Source organism: Hyalella azteca, unplaced genomic scaffold, assembly GCF_000764305.2.
Source record: "Hyalella azteca isolate HAZT.00-mixed unplaced genomic scaffold, Hazt_2.0.2 contig2927, whole genome shotgun sequence".
NCBI classification, from domain to species: domain Eukaryota; kingdom Metazoa; phylum Arthropoda; class Malacostraca; order Amphipoda; family Hyalellidae; genus Hyalella; species Hyalella azteca.
Window position 1 is genome coordinate 86,556 of NW_025933184.1, and position 26,949 is coordinate 113,504.

The following is a 26,949-nucleotide window of genomic DNA, read 5'->3' on the forward strand; positions in this document are numbered from 1 at the left end:
GGTCTACGTAGCTTGGCAGGATCGCACTTCTCTTCGAACCATTAAACCGCGAGTTTTTAGGACCGTCCAACTCGTATGATCTTTACTTTATGCGGACGAATGTTTCATTTAAGATAGAAAAGAAGTGATAGTGATTTTCTTTGCTAACTGAAATAATATTACTGCCAGATTTGTACTTAAATAGTTTAGTGCCTGCGAAGAAGTTGCAGAACTCTTACATATTATGTGCGACATGCTGCCTATTTTATGATGATTTCCATTACAGTTATTCTATTATAAAAAATAGAACTATGACCCTACAAACCTACTTATAAAAGAATAGCTAAACTATGATAACATTATCAGGCAACATTACATTAAGCCCAGGAATGAGATATGATCATTGATCAGTTTTTTGTCATTTATCAACTACAAAGATAGATCTCCGATAAATTTCCGTGTCTCCGTTACTCAATACCTAATTTATGATATTAATATCGAAATCATTTCTGCATTATTCTAAAATTCACACAATTCATGATACTTAGAAATGAACGGGTTTCTTTCATTTTAGAATTAAATATTTATTATGTAAGATGCGCTCATATAAGGCATTCATTGAAGACGTATTTCCAAAAATTAGCAATCAAATTTCTGCAAAAAATGCATATATGTTCTCTTTCAGGAAAATATCGCAAATAGGGCGGTACTGAGCTTAATCGTGTTAAGCGTGCTTTGTTTGGGCGGCACTGAGCTTAGACGCGTTAAGCGTATTTTGAGACGTGTTAAACGGGTTTTGAAAGGTAAATTAACGTATTTTGAGACGCAAATTAACGTATTTTGAGACATATTAAACGTATTTTGAGACGTATTAAACGTATTTTATGTTGGCAATAATAAGCTTTTGCGTATTGAACGTATTTCGTTCAGACACTATAATTTGAGCTTATTTCGCATTGGCAGTACTTAGCTAGGACGTATTTAACATACTTCATTTTGGCAGTAGTGAGCCACGACGTATCGAGCTTAGACGTATTATTCGATGTATCGAGCTTTGGCGTATGAAAAGAATTTCGTACATTTGAGCACCTGGCAGTATTGAGCATAGATGTATTAATCGTATTTCGCGTCGACTTGCGTGCTTGGAAATAGCGAGTACATTTACAATAATACATTTAATTATAATACGTTTCAAAGAAATCTCCCGATCTGGAACCAATTTTAACTGAGGTTGCGGATTAATTCCTACGTGACTGCTGCTTAAAAACTCTATTTGATTTGAATGCAGGGAATTCATTTCGGAAAGCCGCTCGTTTTGTATCAGATTCATCATAAAAACAAATAATGCTCAAGATTTCTGGTAGTTCAGTTTGAGATTTCAGCGTGAGTTGGTGGAAAAAATGATTTGACTTTGTAGACTATTCCATTATGTCTTGTAGGGACTTAAAATGATATTGAATTTATTGATACTGCCTCAATAATTTCGACATGAAAGCACTTTTGGTCATAAACATTAAAATGATATTGAATTTATTGATACTGCCTCGATAATTTCGACATGAAAGCACTTTTAGTCATAAACGCTGTCAGGCTCTGCTCAAGAAGTTTACTGCTGTGAGTGGGACTTATTTGCACGGCAATGTCAGCCATCATCATGCACGACAATGTCAGCCATCATCATGCACGGCAATGTCAGCCATCATCATGCACGGCAATGTCAGCCGTCATCATGCACGGCAATGTCAGCCATCATCATGCACGGCAATGTCAGCCATCATCATGCATGACACTGTCAGCCATCATCATGCATGGCAATGTCAGCCATCATCATGCATGGCACTGTCAGCCGTTGCTCCCCCGCTGTGCGCTGAAATGAACTGTACGATGTCAGTCTTAAGTTCAGTTGTCGGTTCAGTAATTGCTTCTCAAAAGTGACGAGGATATATAAACGTTAGCCAATTAAAATATGTACTATGTACGAGTCTAGCCGATCGCGGTACATAGATTTAAGATTGTTATTAAAAATTAGTTGGACTAAAATAAATGTTCGGGGCTCACGCACGTTTATGATATCAAATTCTTTTCATTATTTGACACAATTTCTCGCTAGTGTTTTGCATAAGGCCATGTACCTCACCTCGAGCTTTTGGCCATGACCCTCCCTGTTCCTGCGTAAAGAAAAAATTGCAGAAACTACTTTGAATTTAACCGACGTAAGTTAAGAAATAATTACCCTTGACCGGGCTTGAGAAATTCGTGTCTGGCTGCCGGGTTCGTGAGACACTAATAACCCCGCGCTATGACAGTCTCTTCAGTCCCACCAAGTGACAAATTCTGGAAAGATTTCAACGTAGTTTGGCTGACTCACCAATTTCAAAGACTTCTTCAAGCTAAAGGCTGCCAAGTGAATGGAGTGATAATTGCTCGTAATTGCGTCGTGGCTCGGGTAATTTGAGTGGACGGAGAAAAGGTCTACGTAGCTTGACAGGATCGCACTTATCTTCGAAGCATTAAACCGCGAGTTTTGAAGACCGTCAAACTCATATCATCTTTACTTTATGCGGACGAACGTTCCATTTCACGGAAAAAATGTGATAATGATTTTCTTCGCTAACTGAAATAATATTGCTGCCGTATTTGAACTTAACTAGTTTGATGCCTGCGACGAAGTTTCAGAGCTCATACATGATTATATGCGACATGCTGCCTAATTTATGATGATTTTCAGTAGAGTTATTCTATTATAAGAAATACAACTATGACCCAACAAACAATAATACAATAGCTGAACAATGATAACATTATTGAGCAACATATCATTAAGCCCAGGTATGAGATATGACGATCTTTAGCTCTCGCTCAGTTTTTTTGTCGTTTATCAATTACAATGTTGGGGACTAATCAATAAATAAGTATTCTGTGACCCCGAACACTTGGCCAATGATCGCATATAAAGGATGAATAAAACTGATAAATTAAGAACTATCATAATAAGTAAACGATAAATACAATAAAACAAATAACAAAACTATGGACCTTGTGTCTTTCTAGCCCATGCCTATTAATTCCAAATCATGTCCTAGATTCGGAGCCCCGCTGGAAAAAACACAAATAAATACAAATTTATTTTTTATACAAATAAATACAAACTATCAGTCTGAATTAACGCAACACTAACAAATGAATATAACACACATAAATAATAAATAATATAAATAACAATATTCAATATCACCAAAAAGGCCACCACTATATCAACACTGAAGATGAACACGATAAACAATGCAAGCACTAACCTCTGTGGTGGATGACATAGCAATGACAAGATACAAGGCGGGTCTACATGAGGTCACGTAATAGGTAACTCAAAAACAAAATGACAAAACACGTAACCTAACCATCTATGAAATTATTATATTTAAAGGTGGTCCCTATGATCTGCGAGAAATTTTCGTGTCCCCGTTTCTCAATATCTAATTTATGGTCTAAATATCGAAAACATTTCTTTAGAAAACATTTCATTGATTTTTAGAAATTGACAGGACTCTTTCATTTCAGAAGTAAATATTTAATATGACAGATGCACTCTTAAGGCATGCAATGAAGGCGTACTTCCAACATTTAGCAATCAAACGTCTGCCAAAAATGCATATATGTTTTTTTCTTTCAGGAAAATACCGTAAAATCAAATGCTACACTAGGGCAGATTGTCTGCTGGTTCTGTATATACTATAATATAATGTAATATAATGCATATATGTTTTTTTCTTTCAGGAAAATACCGTAAAATCAAATGCTACACTAGGGCAGATTGTCTGCTGGTTCTGACTATACTATAATATAATGTAATATAATATAATATAATTCAATATAATATGATATAATATAATATAAATTACTATGATATAGTAATCTTCAAACGTGTTTTGGGCGAACGAACCTTGTCATATGTTATCCCTTATTGCTGTTCTCATTATGTTATTGTCATTTTTATGAATATGCTGAGGCTTATTCGGTGATGTCTCATTTGCGTCACTTATTTCCCTGAGTGTAGGAGTATCACGTACGGCTGAGTGAGGCCAGTCGCTTCATTTACATCACTTATTTCCCTGAGTGTAGGAGTATCACGCACGACTGAGTGAGGCCAGTCGCTTCATTTACATCACTTATTTCCCTGAGTGTAGGAGTATCACGCACGACTGAGTGAAGCCAGTCGCTGGCCGAGCTACTAACGATGATGTCTCATTTACATCACTTATTTTCACACCTATTTCCCTGAGTGTAGGAGTATCACGCACGTCTGAGTGAGGCCAGTCGCTGGCCCAGCTCGGTGCTGACGGTGCAGGCGCAGGACGCTGACACGGGGGCGTACGGCGCCGTCAGCTACGCCCTCGGGGGGGAGGCCGCTATGATGTTCGTCATCAACGACACCACTGGCGAGGTGAGTGACACTTTATAAATAAATAATTATATAGAAATAAATATCAATAAATAGTTCGTCATGAATGAAGTTCAATTTACAAGTAGTATAAATTTAGGTGCTATGATTCAGTATGAATTCAGGTGCATTGATTCAATATTAATTCAGGTGCATTGCTTCTATAATAAATTCAGATGCATTGATTCAGTATAAATTCAGGTGCATTGATTAAGTATAAATTCAGGTGCATTGATTCAGTATAAATTCAGGTGCATTGATTCAGTATAAATTCAGGTGCATTGATTCAGTATAAATTCAGGTGCATTGATTCAGTATAAATTCAGGTGCATTGATTCAGTATAAATTCAGGTGCATTGATTCAGTATAAATTCAGGTGCATTGATTCAGTATAAATTCAGGTGCATTGATTCAGTATAAATTCAGGTGCATTGATTCAGTATAAATTCAGGTGCATTGATTCAGTATAAATTCAGGTGCATTGATTCAGTATAAATTCAGGTGCATTGATTCAGTATAAATTCAGGTGCATTGATTCAGTATAAATTCAGGTGCATTGATTCAGTATAAATTCAGGTGCATTGATTCAGTATAAATTCAGGTGCATTGATTCAGTATAAATTCAGGTGCATTGATTCAGTATAAATTCAGGTGCATTGATTCAGTATAAATTCAGGTGCATTGATTCAGTATAAATTCAGGTGCATTGATTCAGTATAAATTCAGGTGCATTGATTCAGTATAAATTCAGGTGCATTGATTCAGTATAAATTCAGGTGCATTGATTCAGTATTNTCACGCTGCGTATGAGAATGTACCACTCACGCTGCGTATGAGAATGTACTACTCACGCTGCGTATGAGAATGTACTACTCACGCTGCGTATGAGAATATACCACTCACGCTGCGTATGAGAATGTACCACTCACGATGCGTATTAAGACCCTGCATCAACACGCTCAGCCGCGGTGGTCGTCTATGGAGATTGTTCACAATAAATTCAACAGATAACTCCCCCCATAAATAAGTTACAAGTCTGAAATTTGGAATGCTATCTTGGCTAATTTTTTTCAATTTGTGGATATTAAGATAAATTATGTCACGCGCCTGCAGGTGGTGGTCGCCCGGGGGGCGGTGCTGGACCGGGAGCAGCAGGCGACGCTGACGCTGGAGGTGACCGCCACCGACACCCCGGGGGGCGGCCTGACCAGCCGCTGGGCCGCCGTTAAGGTACGTATACGCTTTGTTCGTGCGTCAAGTTACCTACGGCACTTTCTTCACTGAATTTTGTATTTTGCTTGGACGCTCAAATACGCTCGCGGTAAATTTTTTTAAATCCTATTTAAGCGCTACATTTCAAAGGTTTTATGAATCCTAAGAAACTATAGACATAGACTTTTGAAAAATTCTAGCAAGTTGTAATTTGTTTTACACACTAACTTAAGTATTAAAAACGGGTCCTGTGCCTGAACTGCTGGAGCTCTTTGAGCTGTCGGACGTAAAATTAAGATGAGTCTGCTCTCACATATTACATCGTAGTGTGTGCGAATGTACATCCAAGATCACTTTTGAAAACGTGTCCTATTACTTCTGCCAGGGGCTCATCAATGGGAAGTAAGCTATAAAAATTAACAGTTTCAGTTGTAAACACATATCACCCAATCGTATTGTGCACAACTGTAGTGCCCTTAGCTACTTCATTTATAAATAAATGTTGTGTGACTGTCGTGTGAGTGTCATGTGACTGTCGTATGACTGTCTTGTGACTGTCATGTGACTGTCGTATGACTGTCGTATGACTGTCATATGACTGTCGTATGACTGTCGTGCGACTGTCGTATGACTGTCGTGTGACTGTCGTGTGACTGCTGTAGGACTGTCGTGTGACTGTCGTGTGATTGCTGTATGACTGTCGTGTGACTGCAGTGTGACTGTCATATGACTGTCATGTGACTGCTGTATGACTGTCATGTGACTGTCGTGTGACTGCAGTGTGACTGTCATATGACTGTCGTGTGACTGTCGTGTGACTGCAGTGTGACTGTCATATGACTGTCATGTGACTGTCATATGACTGTCATGTGACTGTCGTGTGACTGTCGTGTGACTGCTGTATGACTGTCGTGTGACTGTCATGTGACTGTCGTGTGACTGTCGTGTGCAGGTGTTCATCGAGCTGACTGACGTGAACGACGAAGTGCCTGTATGGAGCGAGGAAGGCTACACGGCAGTCGTGGCCGAGAACGCAGCCATCGGAACGCCCGTCACGCACGTCGTGGCCCACGACCCTGACGAGGGCCTCAACGGACTCGTCCGATACTTCCTCCCTGAGAACCAAGTCCCGCTTGATGGTCAGTGTTGCTCGTTAGTGTTCAGCGGTCTAGTGATGAGGTCTTTTTAAGTGAATTTTTTTTTAATTAAGCGGTCTAGTGATGACATTTTTTTAAAAGTTTTTTTTAATGGAGTTGCTTTAAATGAGGTATTTTTAAGTGAAATTTTTTAGCACATTTTCTCATTTATGGAAAAAATGCACTATTGTGCTCGCCATGTCCGTCTGTCTGTCTGTCTGTCCGTCCGTCCGTGACCTCAAGTTTTCGTCGAAAGGTGCGGGCTATGGACCAGGGCAGCCCTCAGCAGTTCTCGGAGGTCATCATCAAGCTCTACATCGGCGACGTGTCTTCCAACGACGGCGTCCCGAAGTTCATACATCCCATGCCTAACGAAGTCGCGTCTGTCCTGGAAGTGAGATTTTTTTTTGGAAAGTAGAAGTTACATCTGTGCTGGAAGTGAGAGTTTTTTTTAGAAAGTGGCAGTCGCATACGTGCTAGAAGTGGGATTTTATTTTGGAAAGTGGCGCTTCTTTGACAGCACTTGGAATTATAGGAAAAGTATACGGAAAGTAACATATATCGAAGTTCATACACCCCATGCCCAACGAAGTCGCGTCTGTGCTGGAAGTGAGATTTCGTTTTAGAAAGTGGAAGTTACATCTGTGCTGGAAGCGAAATTTTATTTTAGGAAGTGGCAGTTGCATACGAGTTGGAAGTGAGATTTTATTTTGGAAAGTGGCGCTTCTTTGACAGTGGAATTAGAAAAAGTATACGGAAAGTAACATATCTCGAAATTCATACACCCCATGCCCAACGAAGTCGCGTCTGTGCTGGAAGTGAGATTTTTTATTTTAGAAAGTGGCAGTCGCATACGTGCTAGAAGTGAGATTTTATTTTAGAAAGTGGCGCTTCTTCGATTATGTAATTAAGAGAAGTTCGAATTTCTTTTACGTAAACGGAATCCCAAAGTTCATACACCCAATGCCGAACGAAGTGGCGTCCGTGCTGGAAGCGAGATTTTATTTTGGAAAGTGGAAGTTGCATACGTGCTGGAAGTGAGATTTTATTTTAGAAAGTGGCAGTTGCATACGTGCTGGAAGTGAAATTTTATTTTAGAAAGTGGCGCTTCTTTGACTGTGGAATAAGGAAAAGTACCGTATACGAAAAGTAACATTTCTTGAAGTTCATACACCCCATGTCCAACGAATTCGCTTCCGTGCTGGAAGTGAAATTTTGTTTTAGATATTGGAAGTAGCATCCGTGCTGGAAGTGAGATTTTATTTTAGAAAGTGGCGCTTCTTCGACAATGAAATTAAGAGAAGTTTGAATTTCTTTTTTTCGTAAACGTAGTCCCGAAGTTTATACACATGATGCCTAACGAACGAGTAGCGTTCGTGCGGGAAGTGAGATTTTTATTCATTGGTAAGGTACTCATTTTAGACAATGGAATTAAGGGAAGTTTGAATTTTATATAAGTATATATATATGTGTTTGTTCTCTATACAAATGGAAGGTTCATTTTAGGAATCGGAGCCCGAGTCAGGTTTCGACAATGGTGCCTTGTCCAGAGTAAAAATTTGAATATTTCACTTGTACATACATCACTGGGTTACTGCTATTACTATTATTAAATATTTCTACCTGGACTACACAGCTAACAATGGCCTCTTCGTCATCGGTTAGTTTCTTCTTTTGATATTAATATTACTATTACCATTAATACTATTACTGTTTCTATTATTACTTCATCACTGGGTTACTGCTATTACTATTATTAAATATTTCTATTATCTTCTCATTTGTTGGTTGCTGCTGTGGCTTGTTTTTTGTGGTCATTGTTGTTGACCGAGGATATATTTTCCTTTATTTCAGCTGTGATGGAAAGAAAAGTAATTCTCGGGATTCTCATTAGTGTGTTTAATCACCAAGGCTTGTTATCAAGTATTAATTCTGTCTCTTATACACATCTAGATGTGTATAAGAGACAGGNCGTGATCAGCACGCAGGCGCCCCTGGACCTGTAACTATTTATGATATTCCTGCGGCCGCAGACTCGCAGACAGGCGTGATCAGCACGCAGGCGCCCCTGGACCTGTAACTATTTATGATATTCCTGCGGCCGCAGACTCGCAGACAGGCGTGATCAGCACGCAGGCGCCCCTGGACCGGGAGCGGCAGGCGCAGTACAGCGTCGTGGTGGTTGCCCAGGATCTCGGCAGGCCCCCCCAGCAGACGTCGCGGGTGCTCGTCATCAACGTCACCGACGCCGACGATAACGACCCCATCTTCCTCAAGCATGACGTCAGTACAGTTATATATTATAGTACTATGTTGTATATTATATAACTTATATGTTATATATTATTAAATTATATTACTTCTATATTGTTTTACATATAGTAATATATCTGGCATAACAATATTTCTTACTAATATGTATAATAATATAATAGTAAGTCTGTGAACGAGACTTTTATTGTGATATGATAGTGAATAATAATATGATAGCAAGTCTGTGAATGAGCCTTTAATTACAATATATAGTGTGCTGAGTTGCAATAATGGAATTAAGATCCGTGAATAAGACTTTGATTTTAAAATGATAGTGTGCCTCGTGAATGAAACTTAGGTTGCAAGACAATAATTATGGGTCCCGTAAATGAGACCTTTATTGTTATACAATAGTGTTCACCATGATTTATAGAATCTATATGATTTTTATATATATATGATTTTTGGGTCCACCATGCTTTTTGTGATAATTTTTCATCACGACGATGGGAGGGTAAATAAATGGTTATAAAATGCCCCAATGTAATCTTATTTTGCGACACATTGTACCGTATATCGTATTTTACGACACATTATATCGTATATGAAGACACATTGTATTGCATATCTTATTTTACGACACATTGTATCGCATATCGTATTTTACGACAATTTGTACTGTATATCGTATTTTACAACACATGGTATATCATATTTTACGACACATTGTATTGTATTTTACGACATATTGCATTTTATACCGTATGTTACGACACATTGTACCGTATATCGTATTTTAAGACACATTGTACTGTATATCATATATTACGACACATTGTACTGTACATCATATATTACGACACGACAGCGTGTAGTGGAGCTGCAGGTGGAGGAGGAGGCCGCCCCAGGCACGGTGGTGGGGGAGGTGGCTGCCACTGACAGGGATGAGGGTGACAACGCTTATATTGACTACGCCATCACTTGTAAGCCTCCACTTAATATTCTACTTAAACTTATAACTTAAAATTTTAAAGAAATTTATTAATTTTATGAAATTTCTCAAGGTTTCAAAGACATTATCTTGATCTTGATTTATGATGAATCATAGTTTCGTGCTGCCTTGGATTAACTCGTTTACGCAGAGAAAAGACTAATAGCGAAGCTCTAGCGAAGCACTTTTTACCTTGTGTGAATCACCCTGATCCAGTTTTCCTCTGGCAAAAAGGCGTCAATTTGTCACTATTTGGACACTACAGGAAGTTTGTCACTATTTGGACGGCATGACCCATTGATTTTTCTAAGTGTGCGCTTCGTATGAACCAATCTCTTCAGCTTTTGAAAAAAAGACAGAAAATGATCAGCAATTAACCGAATTTCTGCCCGCTCACAGACCTGAAATTGTAGCCTATGCCCAATTCACACGATTCACAATTAAGCTACGGTATTCGCCTACGAATACGAACGCCACACACTCTTAGAAATGAATGGGCCGTATTGTCCTAATAGTGACACTTTGTGTACGTAGCACTGATACGTATTTTTGCCGAGCAAAACTGGGTCAGGAAGGCCCCTACAAGAGCAAGAACTGCATTACTATTGGGACAAATTCTCTTGATTCTTCTGAGTGTTTGTAAGTAAAAAAGCTCGTGTTCGTTAGGTACGAATAGCTTTAACGATCGTTGATCTATTCATTAAATGGTTGAATTATTGACTTAATAAATCACGATTACCTTTCAAAACAATCTTGAACAAACTGGGCAGCTATTATATAATCTTTTACATAAAAATTGACTAATAATAGTTACTGCTGTTAAATAAATAAATAAAAATATCTTCAATTATATTCGTCCTTATATCAATTTTTCAGACGTTAACGACGAGGGCGCTTGGAAGTTACTGTTATTAAGTAATACAAAAAAATTAAATTATATTGGTTTAATATTGCTGACGGTAACAACGAGGGGCTCGGGAATTACTGCTATTATATACCGTACTAAAAATATTTAAATGAAATTGGTTTAATATTGCAGACGGTAACGACGAGCTTGGGAATTACTGTTATTAAATACTAAAAATAATTAAATTTAATTGGTTTAATATTGCAGACGGTAACGACGAAGGGCTGGTGTCGCTAGAGAGGACCGACAACAACACAGCTCGTCTCATCGTCAGGAGGAGGATTGACCGGGAGAAGGTGAGAGATAACAAAGAAGTTTTTTGAATGGATTAGTAAAATTATTAAAAACATATCGGCCATTGCACAACGACTCAAAAATTGACTAATTTTTTTGTTAGGACTAGAATGGGACTAAATATTGTATTGAGAACAGTTTAAATATGTATTGCTCCTTAAATTAAAGGAGAGCCGAAATTTATTCGATGAAGTGTACATGTACTTATTAAACAGAAGTACATCAAGTGTGTACTTATCATGGATTATATATGTTACAATAAAAAATTTTTCAATGTTTTATATTAGATTTATAAAACTTCGATTTTAGTACAGCATTCTATTTATAAAACTTAGGAGGCTATTTAAATATTCGCTTAAATGCTGATTACTTCGTCAATATACGATTATCGTTCGTATTCATTCGTCGTAGCGTATGGAAACGATGATTTAGATTATAATCATGGAAATTATAATTACTTTAATAATGATGGTTATTATATATAATTTCTCGTATAATTATAATTATTCGAGCAGATGAGTTCCTTCACGCTGACGATCGCCTGTGGCAAACTTGGTAGTCGCCTGCCTTCCCGCCTGCAGTACAGTGAAGGCGACCCCAGCCTGCTGCAGGTCAGAGATACCAGCCTGCTGCAGGTCAGAGATACCAGCCTGCTGCAGGTCAGAGACACCAGCCTGCTGTAGGTCAAAGTTCATTCATCGTGAATAAACACAAAATATGGAGAATTTTTCGTGTCATTTTTACGCTGCTAATAAAGAGAGGGCAAAATAAATATCTTCCGTGTTTATTAAATGCATCATTTTTTGATAACAATTGATTAAGACGGCATGCTTATTGTGGGAGGTCGAATGGAATAATTGAACTAATGTAATTGTATCAATGCTGACTGGTCTTGAGATCCTAATCGCTCCTCTAGGACATGATCGTGATAAGCTGTACTATTGGTAATTAGTTTCGATGATCTATTACCTAGGTACAACTAATTCCTAATCAGTTGGGTATTCTATTGTTGATTAGTATCGATGATCTATTGTCTAGGTCATGATCCTGACTATTTATACTATTGGTTTTCACTTTCGATGATCTATTCTCCAAGTCATAACCCTAATTAGTTCTCCTATTGGTAATTAGTATCGCTGATCTATTCCCTAGATCATGACCCTAATTAGTTGTACTATTGGTAATTAGTATCGCTGATCTATTCCCTAGGTCATGACCCTGATTAGTTGTACTATTGGTAATCAGTTTCAATGATCTCTGCCCTAGGTCATGATCCTGATTAGTTCTACTATTGGTAATTAGTTCTGATGAGCTATTCCCTAGATCATGACCCTAATTAGCTGTACTATTGGTAATCAGTTCTGATGATCTATTCCCTAGATCATGGCCCTAATTAGTTTTACTATTGGTAATCAGTTTCAATGATCTCTGCCCTAGGTCATGATCCTGATTAGTTGTACTATTGGTAATCAGTTCTGATGATCTATTCCCTAGGTCATGATCCTGATCGACGATCTAGACGACAACAAGCCCAAGTTTGACGCAGACCTGCTACAGGCGGGGGTGCGGGTAGACGCTCCTCTACAGACGCAGGTCGTTACTGTGCACGCCGTCGACGCTGACCCGACGTCGCCCCCTGTCAGGTGTGTCATGCCCTTAAGGTTATATGATCACTCATGTTAATTCTTATAATTATTATATCTATTATATATCATCACTCATGTCAATTAATATAATTATCATATCAATAATATATATATTATAATATGAACATTTGGGTGTGTCTTGCATTTAGTATGTCTGAACCCATGTGCCAATTATTGTCATTAGAAATTATCCATAAAATTCAGAAGAGTTGAATTTATCGCAGTTTAATCGCTGATAGTTTTCATCTAGAATCTAAATTGAGTTAGGCGAAATCACTAACATTTTCTCACACTAACTTTGATCGAAAATTATGTTCTAAACAAATATTAATATTGTCAAGTTGAACAAAAGTCTGTGCAATTGTTTTAACACCACACGCTGTTTAAATCAGGCGGTGCAGTTTAGATGCTTTTAATTTTTGCTTGGAAATAATGCGTAGTGGAACGGCTTCTATTCATCATCAGGCCTCAATAAACTATAAAGTGGGCGGTTAATTCAAGAATTTTGTGGAAAGACGTAGTAATTTAATCCAATAATTTCATTCTTAATTTCCATTAACCTTGCTAGCAAATTCCTGTTATTTCAGCTCAGTTCGTTTTATTAAGAGACTAACTAGCGCCTGTCTCTTATACACATCTAGATGTGTATAAGAGACAGTTACAGAACAGCAGCATGCTCCTATGGCTTGTTTGTCAGCCTTATACCTCATTCGAGGTAAACATTGAGATGCTTATCAATATAGTGATCTAGATCCTTNGAACACAGGGCGTCTCCTGACACACGCGCCCCTCACGCGCTACACGCACGGCACCTTCACCATCATCGTCACCGCCGTCAGCGAGCCTCTGCAGCAGCCTGTCTTTGCCACTATTAAGGTCTCTTATTATTGCTAGTATTTTTAATATTGAGGTTACTTATTTCCTATTCTATCTACAACTTTTCGGCAACTTATGTTTCCAATATTATTTCGCATTGACGTATCAGCCTGTCTTTGCCACTATTAAGGTCTCTTATTATTGCTATTAGTTATAATATTGAGTTTACTTATTGCATATTTTCTCTACAATTTTTCGGCAACTTATGTTTCCAATAGTATTTTGCTTTGCCTTAGCAGCATGTGTATGCCACTATTAATGTATTTTGTTTTATAATTTATTTGTTTTTAAGAATCTCTACCTGGGAGAATTGAGGCTGTAATTACCGCAACAGGTGAACCTACAACATATACATATTTTGTGGATTTCTCATGTCTTTCATATATTTTGGCAAATCCTTGTATATCACTATTAAAGTCCTATTCCTATGCCAATATAAGAGAAGCAGCCTGTATTTGACACTGTTATGGTAAAATTTCCTCTTGTTTATTATAATTAAGTTACATACCTCCTATTGTCGTTGTAACTTTTCGCCAATTTAGGTTATGATACCTTATTTCCAGCATCGTTTTTTCATGGTTTTACCTCTATGGAAATGTTCTCAGGTAGTGGTGGAAATGAACATTCTCAGGAAATCTTCATGGTTTAAAATGTTGTCAGGTGGTGGTGGTGCGAGACTCTGACCTGATGCGCTTTGTGTTCAACACGCCCCCCGGGGAGATCAGGCCCAAGCTGAAGACATTAACTCACGCTGCGTATGAGAATGTACTACTCACGCTTGCGTATTAAGACCCTGCATCAACGCGCTTAGCCGCGGTGGTCGTCTATGGAGATTCTTCACAATGAATTCAACAGATATAACTCCCCCCCATAAATAAGATACAAGTCTGAAATTTGGAATGCTATCATGGCTAATTTTTTTTCAATTTGTGGATATTAAGATAAATTATTTCAACCGCCTGCAGGTGGTGGTCTCCCGGGGGGCGGTGTTGGACCGGGAGCAGCAGGCGACGCTGACGCTGGAGGTGACCGCCACCGACACCCCGGGGGGCGGCCTCACCAGCCGCTGGGCCGCCGTCAAGGTGCGTACGCTTTGTTCGTGCATCAAGGTGCGTATACGCTTAGTGCGTGCGTCAAGGTGCGTACGCTTTATTCGTGCGTCAGTTTACCTACGCACTTTTTTCACTGACGATGTTGTATATTGCTTGGACGCTCAAATACGCTCGCGCGGTAAATTTTTTATTAATCCTATTTAAGCGCTATTTTTACCTAAGAAACAATAGACATAGACTTTTGGCGAATTCTAGCAAGTTGTAATTTGTTTTACACACTAACTTAAGTATTAAAAACGGGTCCTGTGCCTGAACTGCCGGAGCTCTTTGAGCTGTCGGACGTAAAATTAANCTGTCTGTCTGTCCGTCCGTCCGTGACCTCAAGTTTTCGTCGACGAGAAAATGCGCTCTCTGTCACTCACTGCAGTGAGTACTGAGTTATATTTTCTTAAATTAAGTTTTTAGCATGAAATTTTTCAAATGAAGTATTTTTAAATGATGTTTTTCAAAATGAAGTTTCTTAAATGAAGTTTTTAAATTTAAGTTTCTTTGAATGAAGTTTTCTACATGAAGTTTTTTGGTTTAGTGAACCAGAGGCCGCTGTAGTGACCATGCAGAGGAAAGTTTTTTTTTGGCAACGTAGATGAGAGTAGTAGAGCCACTGTAGCGCAGTGGTAGCGGTACCGATATGAGAGTAGCTAGCCGTGGGTTTGAGCCTTGGAAAGATCAAATAATTTCTCTGTGTCACTGGTGAGCGGCGCTTGGTTGCCGTCGAAGGCGGTGCTTTCAGCATAACCTTGGTTTTGTGTCCTTAAATAAATTATTAGTACGTGTTAACTGCGGCAGATCTTAAGGTCTTACTAGCGAAGCTATCAAAGTACATGCTGCGGTTTAAATGCTACATGTTACATAACATTTAATGAGGGTGAAGTGGATGAAATAATAAATTTTAAAGTAATAGATATTTTCGATGAAAGTTTTTGCGTTGTAGATATGCTAGAGTAATTTATTTTTCTTTAATTTTCAAGTAATTTGATTATCAATGAAACCCTCATAATTATAGTTTAGTATTACTTATATTTACAAAATTACGATAGAAAGTAAAGTAAAATACGCCGGCAGGCTTGTTTACTTTGGACCCTGAGAGCGGATTTTAACGGTGTCGGCGCCCTTGCGTGGGAAGGGCCGAGGGGAAATGAAACCCTCATAATTATAGTTTAGTACTAATTATATTTCAAAATTATCATAGAAGGTAAAATAAAATACTCCGGCAGGCTTGTTTACTTTGGACCCTGAGAGCGGCATTTTAACGGTGTCGGCGCCCCTGCGAGGGAAGGGCCGAGGGGAGCCCTACGAGCTCAAGGTGCGGGCTATGGACCAGGGCAGCCCTCAGCAGTTCTCGGAGGTCATCATCAAGCTCTACATCGGCGACGTGTCTTCCAACGACGGCGTCCCAAAGTTCATACACCCCATGCCCAACGAAGTCGCGTCCGTGCTGGAAGTGAGACTTTATTTTAGAAAGTGCCAGTCGCAAACGTGCTGGAAGTGAGATTTTATTTTGGAAAGTGGCGCTTCTTCGATTAGGAAATTAAGAAAAGTTCGAATTTCTTTTACGAAAACGGAGTCCCGAAATTCATACATCCCATGCCTAACGAAGTCGCTTCCGTGCTGGAAATGAGATTTTATGTTAGAAAGTGGAAGTCACATACGTGCTGGAAGTGAGATTTTATTTTAGAAAGTGGAAGTCGCATACGTGCTGGAAGTGAGATTTTACTTTATAAAGTGGCGCTTTTTCGACTATGAAATTAAGAGAAGTATGAATTTATTTTTTACTTAAACGGAGTCCGCACATGATGCCTAACGAAGTGACAATCGTGCTGGAAGTGAGCTTTTATTCATTAGAAATCAACTCATTTTAGACAATGGAATTGGGGGAAGTTTAAATTTTTTATAAGTATACTGTATACATTCATGTATGTGTTTGTTCTCTAAGCAAATGGAAGGTTCATTTTAGGAATCGGAGCCCGAGTCAGGTTTCGACAATGGTGCCTTGTCCAGAGTAAAAATTTGAATATTTCACTTGTACATGAGTTTGTGTCATAAACAAATNCTGCGGCCGCAGACTCGCAGACAGGCGTGATCAGCACGCAGGCGCCCCTGGACCGGGAGCGGCAGGCGCAGTACAGCGTCGTGGTGGTTGCCCAGGACCTCGGCAGGCCCCCCCAGCAGACGTCGCGGGTACTCGTCATCAACGTCACCGACGCCGACGATAACGACCCCATCTTCCTCAAGCATGACGTCAGTACTCTTATATATTATATTGCTTATATGTTATATATTATATTACTTTTATACTGTTATAAATATAATAATATATGTGGCATAACCATCGCCATCAATGTCACCGACGCTGACGATAACGACCCCATCTTTCTCAAGCATGACGTCAGTACTTGTATATATTATAGTACTTATATGTTATATATTATATAATATATTTCTTTTATATTGTTATACATGTAATAATATATCTTGCTATTATGTGTAGTAATATAATAGTGAGTCTGTGAATGAGACTTTAATTGTAATATGATAGTGAATGATAAAATAATGGTGAGTCCTGGAATGAGACCTTAATTGTAATATGATAATGAGTCCCGTGAATGAGACTAATTTTAATATGGTAGTGAGTCCGTGAATGAGACTTTAATTGTAATATAATAGCGAATGAGACTTTGACCCTTGGAAGAAACTTTGATTGTAATTTCATGCGTTATATGATAGTGAATGATAATATAATAATGGCCTGTGAATGAGACTTTAATTGTGATACGATAATGAATGATAATATAATAGTGAGTCCCGTCAATGAGACTGTGATCGGTGACTGAGCCTTTTATTGTAATATTGTTGTGAGTTGCAATAATGAAACTAAGATCCGTGACTAAGACTTTGATTTTAAAATGAGAGTTTGTCCAGTGAATGAAACTTAGGTTGCAAGATGATATTTGTGTGTCCCGTGAATGAGACCTTTATTTTGATATAATTAGGTGAATTTTTTCCTAAGTTTCGGGTCCACCATGCTTTTTGTAACGATTTTTTATTACGACGTTGGGAGTGTAAAGAAATGGTTATAAAAATGCCCCAATGTAGTCGTCTTTTACGATACACTGTATTGTATATCGTATTTTACGACACATTGAATTGTATATTGTATTTTTCGACACACTGTATTGTATATCGCATATTACAACACATTGTACTGTATATCCTATTTACGACACATTGTATTGTATATTGTATTTTACGACACATTGTATTGTATTTTACGACACATTGTATTGTATTTCACGACACACTGTATCGTATATCATATTTTACGACACATTGTATTGTACATCGTATTTTACGACACATTGTACTGTATATCGTATTTTACGACACATTGTATTGTATTTTACGACACATGGTATTGTATCTTACGACACATGGTATTGTATCTCACGACACATTGTATCGTATATCGTATATTACGACACGACAGCGTGTAGTGGAGCTGCAGGTGGAGGAGGAGGCCGCCCCAGGCACGGTGGTGGGGGAGGTGGCTGCCACTGACAGGNTATTTAAATTAAATTGGTTTGATATTGCAGACAGTAACGAGGGGCTTGGATATTACTGTTATTAAACACTAAAAAATATTTCAATTAAATTGGTTTGAAATTAAATTGGTTTGAAATTGCAGACGGGAACGACGAAGGGCTGGTGTCGCTTGAGAGGACCGACAACAACACAGCTCGTCTCATCGTCAGGAGGAGGATTGACCGCGAGAAGGTGAGCGATAACAAAGAAGTTTTTTGAATAAATAAGTAAAAATTTTTAAAACAGTGTATTTGGGACCATGCGTTTTGTGACCAAGATGAGCGTTTTAAGACCTGACCATGTAGAGATGACAAAATAGTTTTTTGAATGGATTAATACAATTTGGAAAAACATATCCGCCATTGAAACGACTCGAAAATTGGCTAATTTTTTGGCTAGGACCCATGTGGGACTAAATATTGTATTGAGAACAGTTTAAATATGTATTAATTCTTTAATTGAAGGAGAGCCGAAATGCAATTCGATGAAGTGAAGAAGAATTTGGCCTGGCTTGTATTAATGCAAGCATCATATAAGTTATAATAAAAAATGTTTGTTTAAAATGTTTTATGTTTATGTTATATTTATACAATATTGATATTAGCACAGCATTCTGTTCTAAGAATGTAGAAGGCATTTTAAATATTCCTTTGATGGCTGATATTATCTAGATCCATCCGATGATATAGATTATAATTATGGTAATTATAATTACTTTTATTAATAATAGTTATTATATATATTTCGTCTGATTATTATAATTATTCGAGCAGATGAGTTCTTTCACACTGACTATCGCCTGTGGCAAACTTGGTAGTCGCCTGCCTTCCCGCCTGCAGTACAGNCTTGTCTAGATTCAGAGTATTAGCCGCAGCCCCGTTCGACGACTTCGAAGGTCTACCAGCTTTCCTTTTTTCAGGACTGAAATTTTTAAGGAACGACAGCATTTGGCTGACTTTTTCCAGGTCCTCACGCATCGAAACACTACCGGCACAAATGGACGCATCGGAACAGGTAGACCTCGTATCACTTTCCGTATCGCTAGCCATCACAGTTGGCAACAGACAAAAAAGCAGTTGAACAGACTCGATTTGGGGGCAAAAGCCAGTTATTGTATAACAGAGAGGAAAAAAGGTCGAAAAATGCAATTCACTGTGTCACTACCCGTGTTACTGACAAGAAATACCGCAGGATTAATTACACGACACTTTCACAGAGTTCCACAATACATTTTGAACGGGAACAGATCGGAGCAGGCAACTATAGATGTTATCTGGTAGCTGTCGCGAGGAGGACATTTTATTAATATTGTCAAGTTGAATAAAAGTCTGTGCAATTGTTTTAACACCACACGCTGTTTAAATCAGGCGGTGCAGTTTAGATGCTTTTAATTTTTGTTTGGAAATAATGCGTAGTGGAACGCCTTCTATATTCATCATGAGGCCTCCAATAAACTATAAAGTGGGCGGTTAATTCAAGAATTTTTGTGGAAAGAGAGTCGTAATTTAATCCAATAATTTCATTCTTAATTTCCATTAACCTTGCTAGCAAATTCCTGTTATTTCAGCTCAGTTCGTTTTATTAAGAGACTAACTAGCGCAGTTTGTGGAAACCGCGCTCAATTGATCTTCAACACGATAATGTTACTGAATAAAATTCCGCTAATTTGTTTATATTTCGAATTTATCACGACTTGCCACTAAAAAATGTCCAAATACGGCATATAAAACATGACGGTCGAACACTCTTCAACACAATAAAATGTCAATGACAATTTCGCCTTAGTTAGTTAATATTTACCCAAAAATCTCGAAAGTTTCTCGACTTTTTGTTTAAAATAATTCTTCGCCGTATGTAGATATGGTATCCACAACATGACGTTCGAGCACTCTCTTGAACACAATAAAATTTCAATGAAATTTTCGCCTTAGTTAATATTTACCCAGAATATCTCGAATGTTTCTCGACTTGCTATTTAAAGAAAAAATTGTTCGCCGTATGTAGGTAGACACGGCGTTCACAACATGACGTTCGAACACTCCCTTGAACACAATAAAAAGTTCAATGGAAATTTCACGGTAGTTCATATTTACCCAAAAATCTCGAATTTTTCTCGACTCGCTATTAAAAAAAATTTGTTCACCGTATTTAGATACGGCATCCACAACATGACGGTCGAACACCTTGCACACAATAAAATTTCAATGGAAATTTCGCGTTAGTTCATACTTACTCAAAAATCTCGAATATTTTTCGATTTGCTGTTAAAAAAAATTGATCACCGTATGCAGATACGGCATCCACAACATGACGTTCGAGCACTCGTCGGCGTCGTACCCGCTGCTGCCCTCGGGGGTGATGGAGACCAGCGGGGCATTCCTGCTGGAGGAGAACACAGGGCGTCTCCTGACACACGCGCCCCTCACGCGCTACACGCACGGCACCTTCACCATCATCGTCACCGCCGTCAGCGAGCCTCAGCAGCAGCCTGTCTTTGCCACTATTAAGGTCTCTTATTATTGCTATTATTTATAATATTCAGGTTACTTATCTCTTATTTTCTCTACCACTTTTCGGCAACATTTGTTTCCAATAGTATTTCGCATTGACGTATCAGCCTGCTATGCCACTATTATAAGGTCTCTTATTATTGCTAGTATTTTTAATATTGAGGTTACTTATCTCTTATTCTCTCTACAGCTTTTCGACAACTTATGTTTCCAATATTATTTCGCATTGAAGTATCAGCCTGTCTTTGCCACTATTAAGGTCTCTTATTATTGCTATTAGTTAAAATATTAAGGTTACTTATCCCATTTTTTCTCTACAAATTTTCGGCAACTTATTTTTCCAAAAGTGTTTTGCTCTGACGTAGCAGCCTATCTATGCAACTATTAATGTATTATGCCTATGCCCCTACAGCAAGCAATCAATGTCTGTGCTACTGCACCAGCCATCGTTAAGGTCCCCTGCTTTGCTATAATTAACAATATTAAGATTTTAACTGAAGAATAGGTTAAAATTCATTTGAAAACAATTCATAATTTGTATGAATCAATACCACGGAGAATTGAGGTAGGTGGTAATTGCCGTAAAAGGTGGACCTACACCATACTAAAATATATTATGTGCATTTCTCAGGTTTTTCATTTATTTATTAACCCCTGTACGTCACTATTAAGGTCCAATTTCTATGCCACCATATGAGTAACAGCCTGTCTACGACACTGTTATGGTAAAATCTCCTCTTTTTCATAATATATTTAAGTTACATACTTTCTCTTGTCCTCCTATTTCGCCAATTTAGGTTATGATACCTTATTTCCAGCATCGTTTTTTCATGGTTTTAACTCTATGGAAATGTTGTCAGGTGGTGGTGGTGCGAGACTCTGACCTGATGCGCTTTGTGTTCAACACGCCCCCCGGGGAGATCAGGCCCAAGCTGAAGACATTAGTAATTTTATTAATTTTACTTTTATTATTTATACCGGATTATGTCCTCTAGATCCGGTATGTCCTCTAGATGTCCTTCTCCAAGACAGGGTCTGTGACAGAATTTTTTTTATTGGCCTGTAATTTTATTCATTTTATTTTTTGTATTTATACCGGATTATGTCCTGAACGGCGCCACTGACTTCTCCAAAACAAGGTCCGTGACCGAATTTTTTTATGGCTTATAATTTCATCAATTTCATTTTTTATTATTTTTATTAGATTATGTTAGTTATTGGCTCCCTTTGATCAGCTGCGGTTATTTCGGTAAAATTTCGGTGCCGATTGCGGTAAAACATTCAAGAATCGGCAACAGGCTATGGGCATATTTTCTTCAATGCCGATACTTCTATTCTATTCTATTTCGTCCGTTATAATTGGTCATTATATTTAGTTATTGTTGAGATCAATGTATGGTCATTGTTATCACTGGTATTGTTTGATTAAAGAATTAATTTTGCAACTGGTATTAACTCCAACTCTGATATTCTCATCGAATAAACTAACTTTAAAATGTACAATTCAATGAAATATGCGACTATATGTCGCAAGGAAGAAGAAATCCTATTCGTTCATTCTCAACATTATTTCAGCTTTATTCGTGAATTAAGGAACCATAGTTACATTTCTCGTAAAAGAGAAATGTAACTGTAACGTAAAAACATTTGTCATTTATAAGCTGTTTCAATACTCGTGTCTGTTAAGTGATGAACCATAGTTATGTACATGTCGTGTAGAAGAACATTTGTCCAATCATAACAATCTAGAAATCTTGTTTTATATACTCATGTTTGTGACCGAGCTTGTTTACAGTTCGTGTTTGTGACCGAGCTTGTTTTATTTACTCGTGTTGGTGACCGAGCTTGTTTACAGTTCGTGTTTCCAACTGGAAGACCGCAACCGCCAAGACACGCAAGTGCTCATGGATGCCGAGGGCAACTCTCGCCTCAAAGAAGTCTTCGCGAAATACGGAGTTGCGAAAGTTGAGGTAAGGAAGTTATACGGTGAATGTATTGCCGCTTCGTACGCATGTTACTCTCAGAAAAATTTATGGGTTAGATTGTCCAAATATTGACCCAGAATTTAGTATTGTCCGAATTAATGTGGCATTTGTCCGAATTAATGTGGCATATTGTCCAGTTAATTCGCGTTGCATTGATACGCCCTTATCCCTAACCAAAACGGGTCACTATGACTCACACGAGGGCAAAATGTGCATCACTCTTTGGACAAAACCTCTCATTTCTCAAAGTTTATGTTTCAATTGGGCTAATCGGTGTTCACATTTAGAATGAACCCAAATTCGAGCGTTGATACGCTCGAATTCATTAAAGCTTGATCAGGAATTTTCAACAACGGCCTTATATTCTTATATTCCATTGAATGTTTTTGCTATTTTTATTGGCTTTAATCAGCGTTGAGTGCCCTTTCACATGAAAATTGTTTCCATTTATTCTGGAGGCTTGATAACAAGGGTTCTTTTTGTCAGCATCGCGTTTTTTGGTCCCCGTTTATATGCCATTGTCTCAATATAATATATTTTCCAATTAATTCCCTAAGAATTGTAATAACTGTTGCTTTTTTTTTTTTTGTCAGCATCTCGTCTTTCAGTTCCTGTTGATATCCCATTGGCTCATTATAATATTTTTTTGTACCTAATTCATTAAGAATTGTAATATTCGTGGCTCAATATAATATTTTCCCCATCTATTTCATTAATAATTGTAATATTGAATTGTCCAAATATTGACCCAGAATTTAGTATTGTCCGAACTAATGTGGCATATTGTCCAGTTAATTTGCGTAGCATTGATACGTCCTTTTGTCGGACCTAAACGGGTCACTATGACCCACAAAATGTGCATCACTCTTTCGACGAAGTCTCGACGAAGTCTCAAGTTTATGTTTCAATTTGGCTCGTCAGTGTTCACATTTAGAATGAGTCCAAATTCGTGCGTTGATACGCTCGAATTCATTGAAGCTTGATCAGGAGTATTCAACAAAAGCCTTATATTCTTATATTCCATCGAATATTTTTTGCTATTTTTATTGGCTTTACTCAGCTTTGAGTGACTAGCTCTTGAACCGACCTACTGCTCTTTCACACGAAAATTTTTTCTATTTAATCTGGAAGTTTGATTACCCGGAATTTTTGGTGCTCCTTTTTGTCGGCATCTCATGTTTCGGTCCCCGTTTATATCCCATTGGCTCATTATACTATTTTTCCCATTTAATTCATTCAGAATTAGAATATTCGTATGAATATCAACAGCGGTGCGTGGCTCGCTCATAAACCGAGTGTTTTTTCACATGCAATTTATTTCCATTTAATCTTTAGGCTTGAATATCCGGGTTCTTTTTGTCAGCATCTCGTGTTTCGGTCCCCGTTTATATCCCATTGGCTCATTATACTATTTTTCCCATTTAATTCATTCAGAATTAGAATATTCGTATGAATATCAACAGCGGTGCGTGGCTCGCTCATAAACCGAGTGTTTTTTCACATGCAATTTATTTCCATTTAATCTTTAGGCTTGAATATCCGGGTTCTTTTTGTCAGCATCTCGTGTTTCGGTCCCCGTTTATATCCCATTGGCTCATTATACTATTTTTCCCATTTAATTCATTCAGAATTAGAATATTCGTATGAATATCAACAGCGGTGCGTGGCTCGCTCATAAACCGAGTGTTTTTTCACATGCAATTTATTTCCATTTAATCTTTAGGCTTGAATATCCGGGTTCTTTTTGTCAGCATCTCGTGTTTCGGTCCCCGTTTATATCCCATTGTATCATTTAAATATTTTTTCCACCTAATTCATTAAGATATAATATTTTCCCCGTCTAATTCATTAATAATTGTAATATTCGTAGCTCATTATAATATTTTTCCCATCTATTTCATTAATAATTGTAATATTCCTGTCTCATTATAATATTCATCCCATCTATTTCATTAATAATTGTAATATTCCTGTCTCATTATAATGTTTTTCCCATCTATTTCATTAATAATTGTAATATTGGTCTGAATATAATGTTTTTTTTTGCTCCTAATTCATTAATAATTGTAATATTTGTCGCTCGTTATAATGTTTTCCCCATCTATTTCATTAATAATTGTAATATTGATCTGAATATGAACAGCGTTGCGTGGCTCGCTCGTTGAGTCGCGCGGGGGCGGCGGACTGGGTGGAGGTCTGGGTGCTGCTGCTGGCCGCGCTCATAGGCGTGGGTGCTGCCATAGCCGCCTGTACCGTCTGCTGCCTCTACTCCAGGTGAGTCGTCTGTCTATAGCCGCCTGTACCGTCTGCTGCCTCTACTCCACGTGAGTTGCCTGCAACAAAATTTAATGTCTAAGAGCATTTCTAAAAAAATATTCTAAAGAGAACTAACATTGTTGCAGACCATCGTTAATCGCCTTTCATTCGTGTAAAAATAACTGATAAATTAATTATTCCTTAAATTACAAACAGTTTCCTTTTATTATGTTTCTTTTTTCGAAGATGTAGTTTGAAGAGTTTGGGTGCATGAAACGAATAAAAGCATTTATTTTTAATTCTTGTTATTTTCTATGTTTCCAAACTTCATTTTCCAGGTACAAGAAGAAACTGCGGAAGCAACAACCACACTTCAGATTATTGGACTCCCCTGGGCCTGGTCACATGGGCCCCGCGGGTCCAGGTTCCATCATAATGCTGCCTCCTGGGCCCGCCGTTCACCCTGGGCCCATGGGAGGAGGCCCAATGCATCACTCGTCCGTGCCACCGTCAGAAGCAGGACGATCATACGAGTGGCAGGAGCGGGGCATTCCTATTGATGCGATATCCTTCAGCAGCACTGCGCGATGATTTGTAATAGTTGATAATTATCTACGTTTATTTGTAATTTATTTGTTATATGAAATAAAAACAGCAACGTTAGTTTTTGAGTCAGATTAGTGTGTGTTTCTAGATGTTAGACAAAAATTATACATAGCGTGCGATGCCCAACAACATATGTTATTTAAATCCGAATGAAAAGTTGTAATTTGTTTATAATAATAATAATAAGTTTGGTGCAAGATACAGAATTGGCAGCAGTAGTGCGCGCAGCCTGCGTTCAAATTGCCACACTCGTCACTTGACTTCCTTTCATTGGAACTTATCGTGGCCAACTGTGGCTAAATCGTCGAATAAGACTAACTCTGTTGGTTTTGTGACATACGATATTATATGCATTTGGAATCAACAAGTAGTTTCAAAAATATAGGTTTATAATCCGGTAAATCAATGTTAATTTCTGCCAATCTAATATAAAAATTTAAATTGTGAGGCATGCCTGTAGGTGAGAAATTAATACTGACCTTGTCGAGGAAGCGCCGCAACTCTTAAACTTGTCGTCAGTTAATAACAATCAGCATATGCGTGGATGGTTCTAACTTAACATTTCGTGGTCTTAAGTGACCTAAATCATCCTGGGCACAATCCCAGATCGACCTCCCCTGCAACACTACCAGCGGCGAGAAGCAAGCAACAGCATCGTGCATCAGGTGGCCCAAATGAGGGCGGATGAACGATAATCAGAGGCGGCGATCCATCGTGGCCTGGGACTGCTATGTCCCAAACAAGTACCAAGATTACCAAGAATCACTCATGTTAACATACCACCAAAGATGGGAAGCCATCTGCCTGCGACTGTTCTCTGTGCGACGTGCACAATAGACTTCCATCAGCGCATGCTGCGGGTCAGCCTCCAATTTTAGAGCGGAATTCATTTTCATATTTACAGAGTTTTCTTTCGGCAAATTTTTATGTAACTGTAACAGTTTTGTGTTGGCAACATCGATACATCAGACTCAATTTGTCGAAAAAAATTTTCCACCTAGACTGAATCAGCATTCACATTGTGATGTTCTCAAACTCAACGACTCTCAGTCCCTCAATATTGTCCTTAAACTCAGCTGAATTGCCATCATTTGAATTGTCATCACCACTGTATCGCTCATCTTCACCATTGGGGCCCTGACTCACCTATTGGTGTTGCTTAGTATATA

At 38.2% G+C, this 26,949-nt stretch overlaps 1 protein-coding gene across 1 annotated transcript in view; it reads left to right on the forward strand.

Moving 5' to 3' along the window:
- Positions 1-26,408, forward strand: part of LOC108677428 (cadherin-23-like) — a 49,688-nt gene extending 23,280 nt beyond the window's left edge. The window contains exons 8-24 of the mRNA XM_047885732.1: positions 4,265-4,420; positions 5,531-5,647; positions 6,582-6,800; positions 7,022-7,159; positions 8,272-8,302; positions 8,402-8,425; positions 8,873-9,048; positions 9,887-10,001; positions 11,124-11,212; positions 11,726-11,821; positions 12,705-12,853; positions 20,715-20,931; positions 21,794-21,877; positions 21,947-21,966; positions 22,789-22,903; positions 25,062-25,192; positions 25,513-26,408. Coding sequence (XP_047741688.1) covers positions 4,265-4,420; positions 5,531-5,647; positions 6,582-6,800; positions 7,022-7,159; positions 8,272-8,302; positions 8,402-8,425; positions 8,873-9,048; positions 9,887-10,001; positions 11,124-11,212; positions 11,726-11,821; positions 12,705-12,853; positions 20,715-20,931; positions 21,794-21,877; positions 21,947-21,966; positions 22,789-22,903; positions 25,062-25,192; positions 25,513-25,765 — 2,130 coding nt within the window. The 3' untranslated portion in view covers positions 25,766-26,408. The remainder of the gene's footprint in view (positions 1-4,264; positions 4,421-5,530; positions 5,648-6,581; positions 6,801-7,021; positions 7,160-8,271; positions 8,303-8,401; positions 8,426-8,872; positions 9,049-9,886; positions 10,002-11,123; positions 11,213-11,725; positions 11,822-12,704; positions 12,854-20,714; positions 20,932-21,793; positions 21,878-21,946; positions 21,967-22,788; positions 22,904-25,061; positions 25,193-25,512) is intronic.
- Positions 26,409-26,949: the final 541 nt, after the last annotated feature.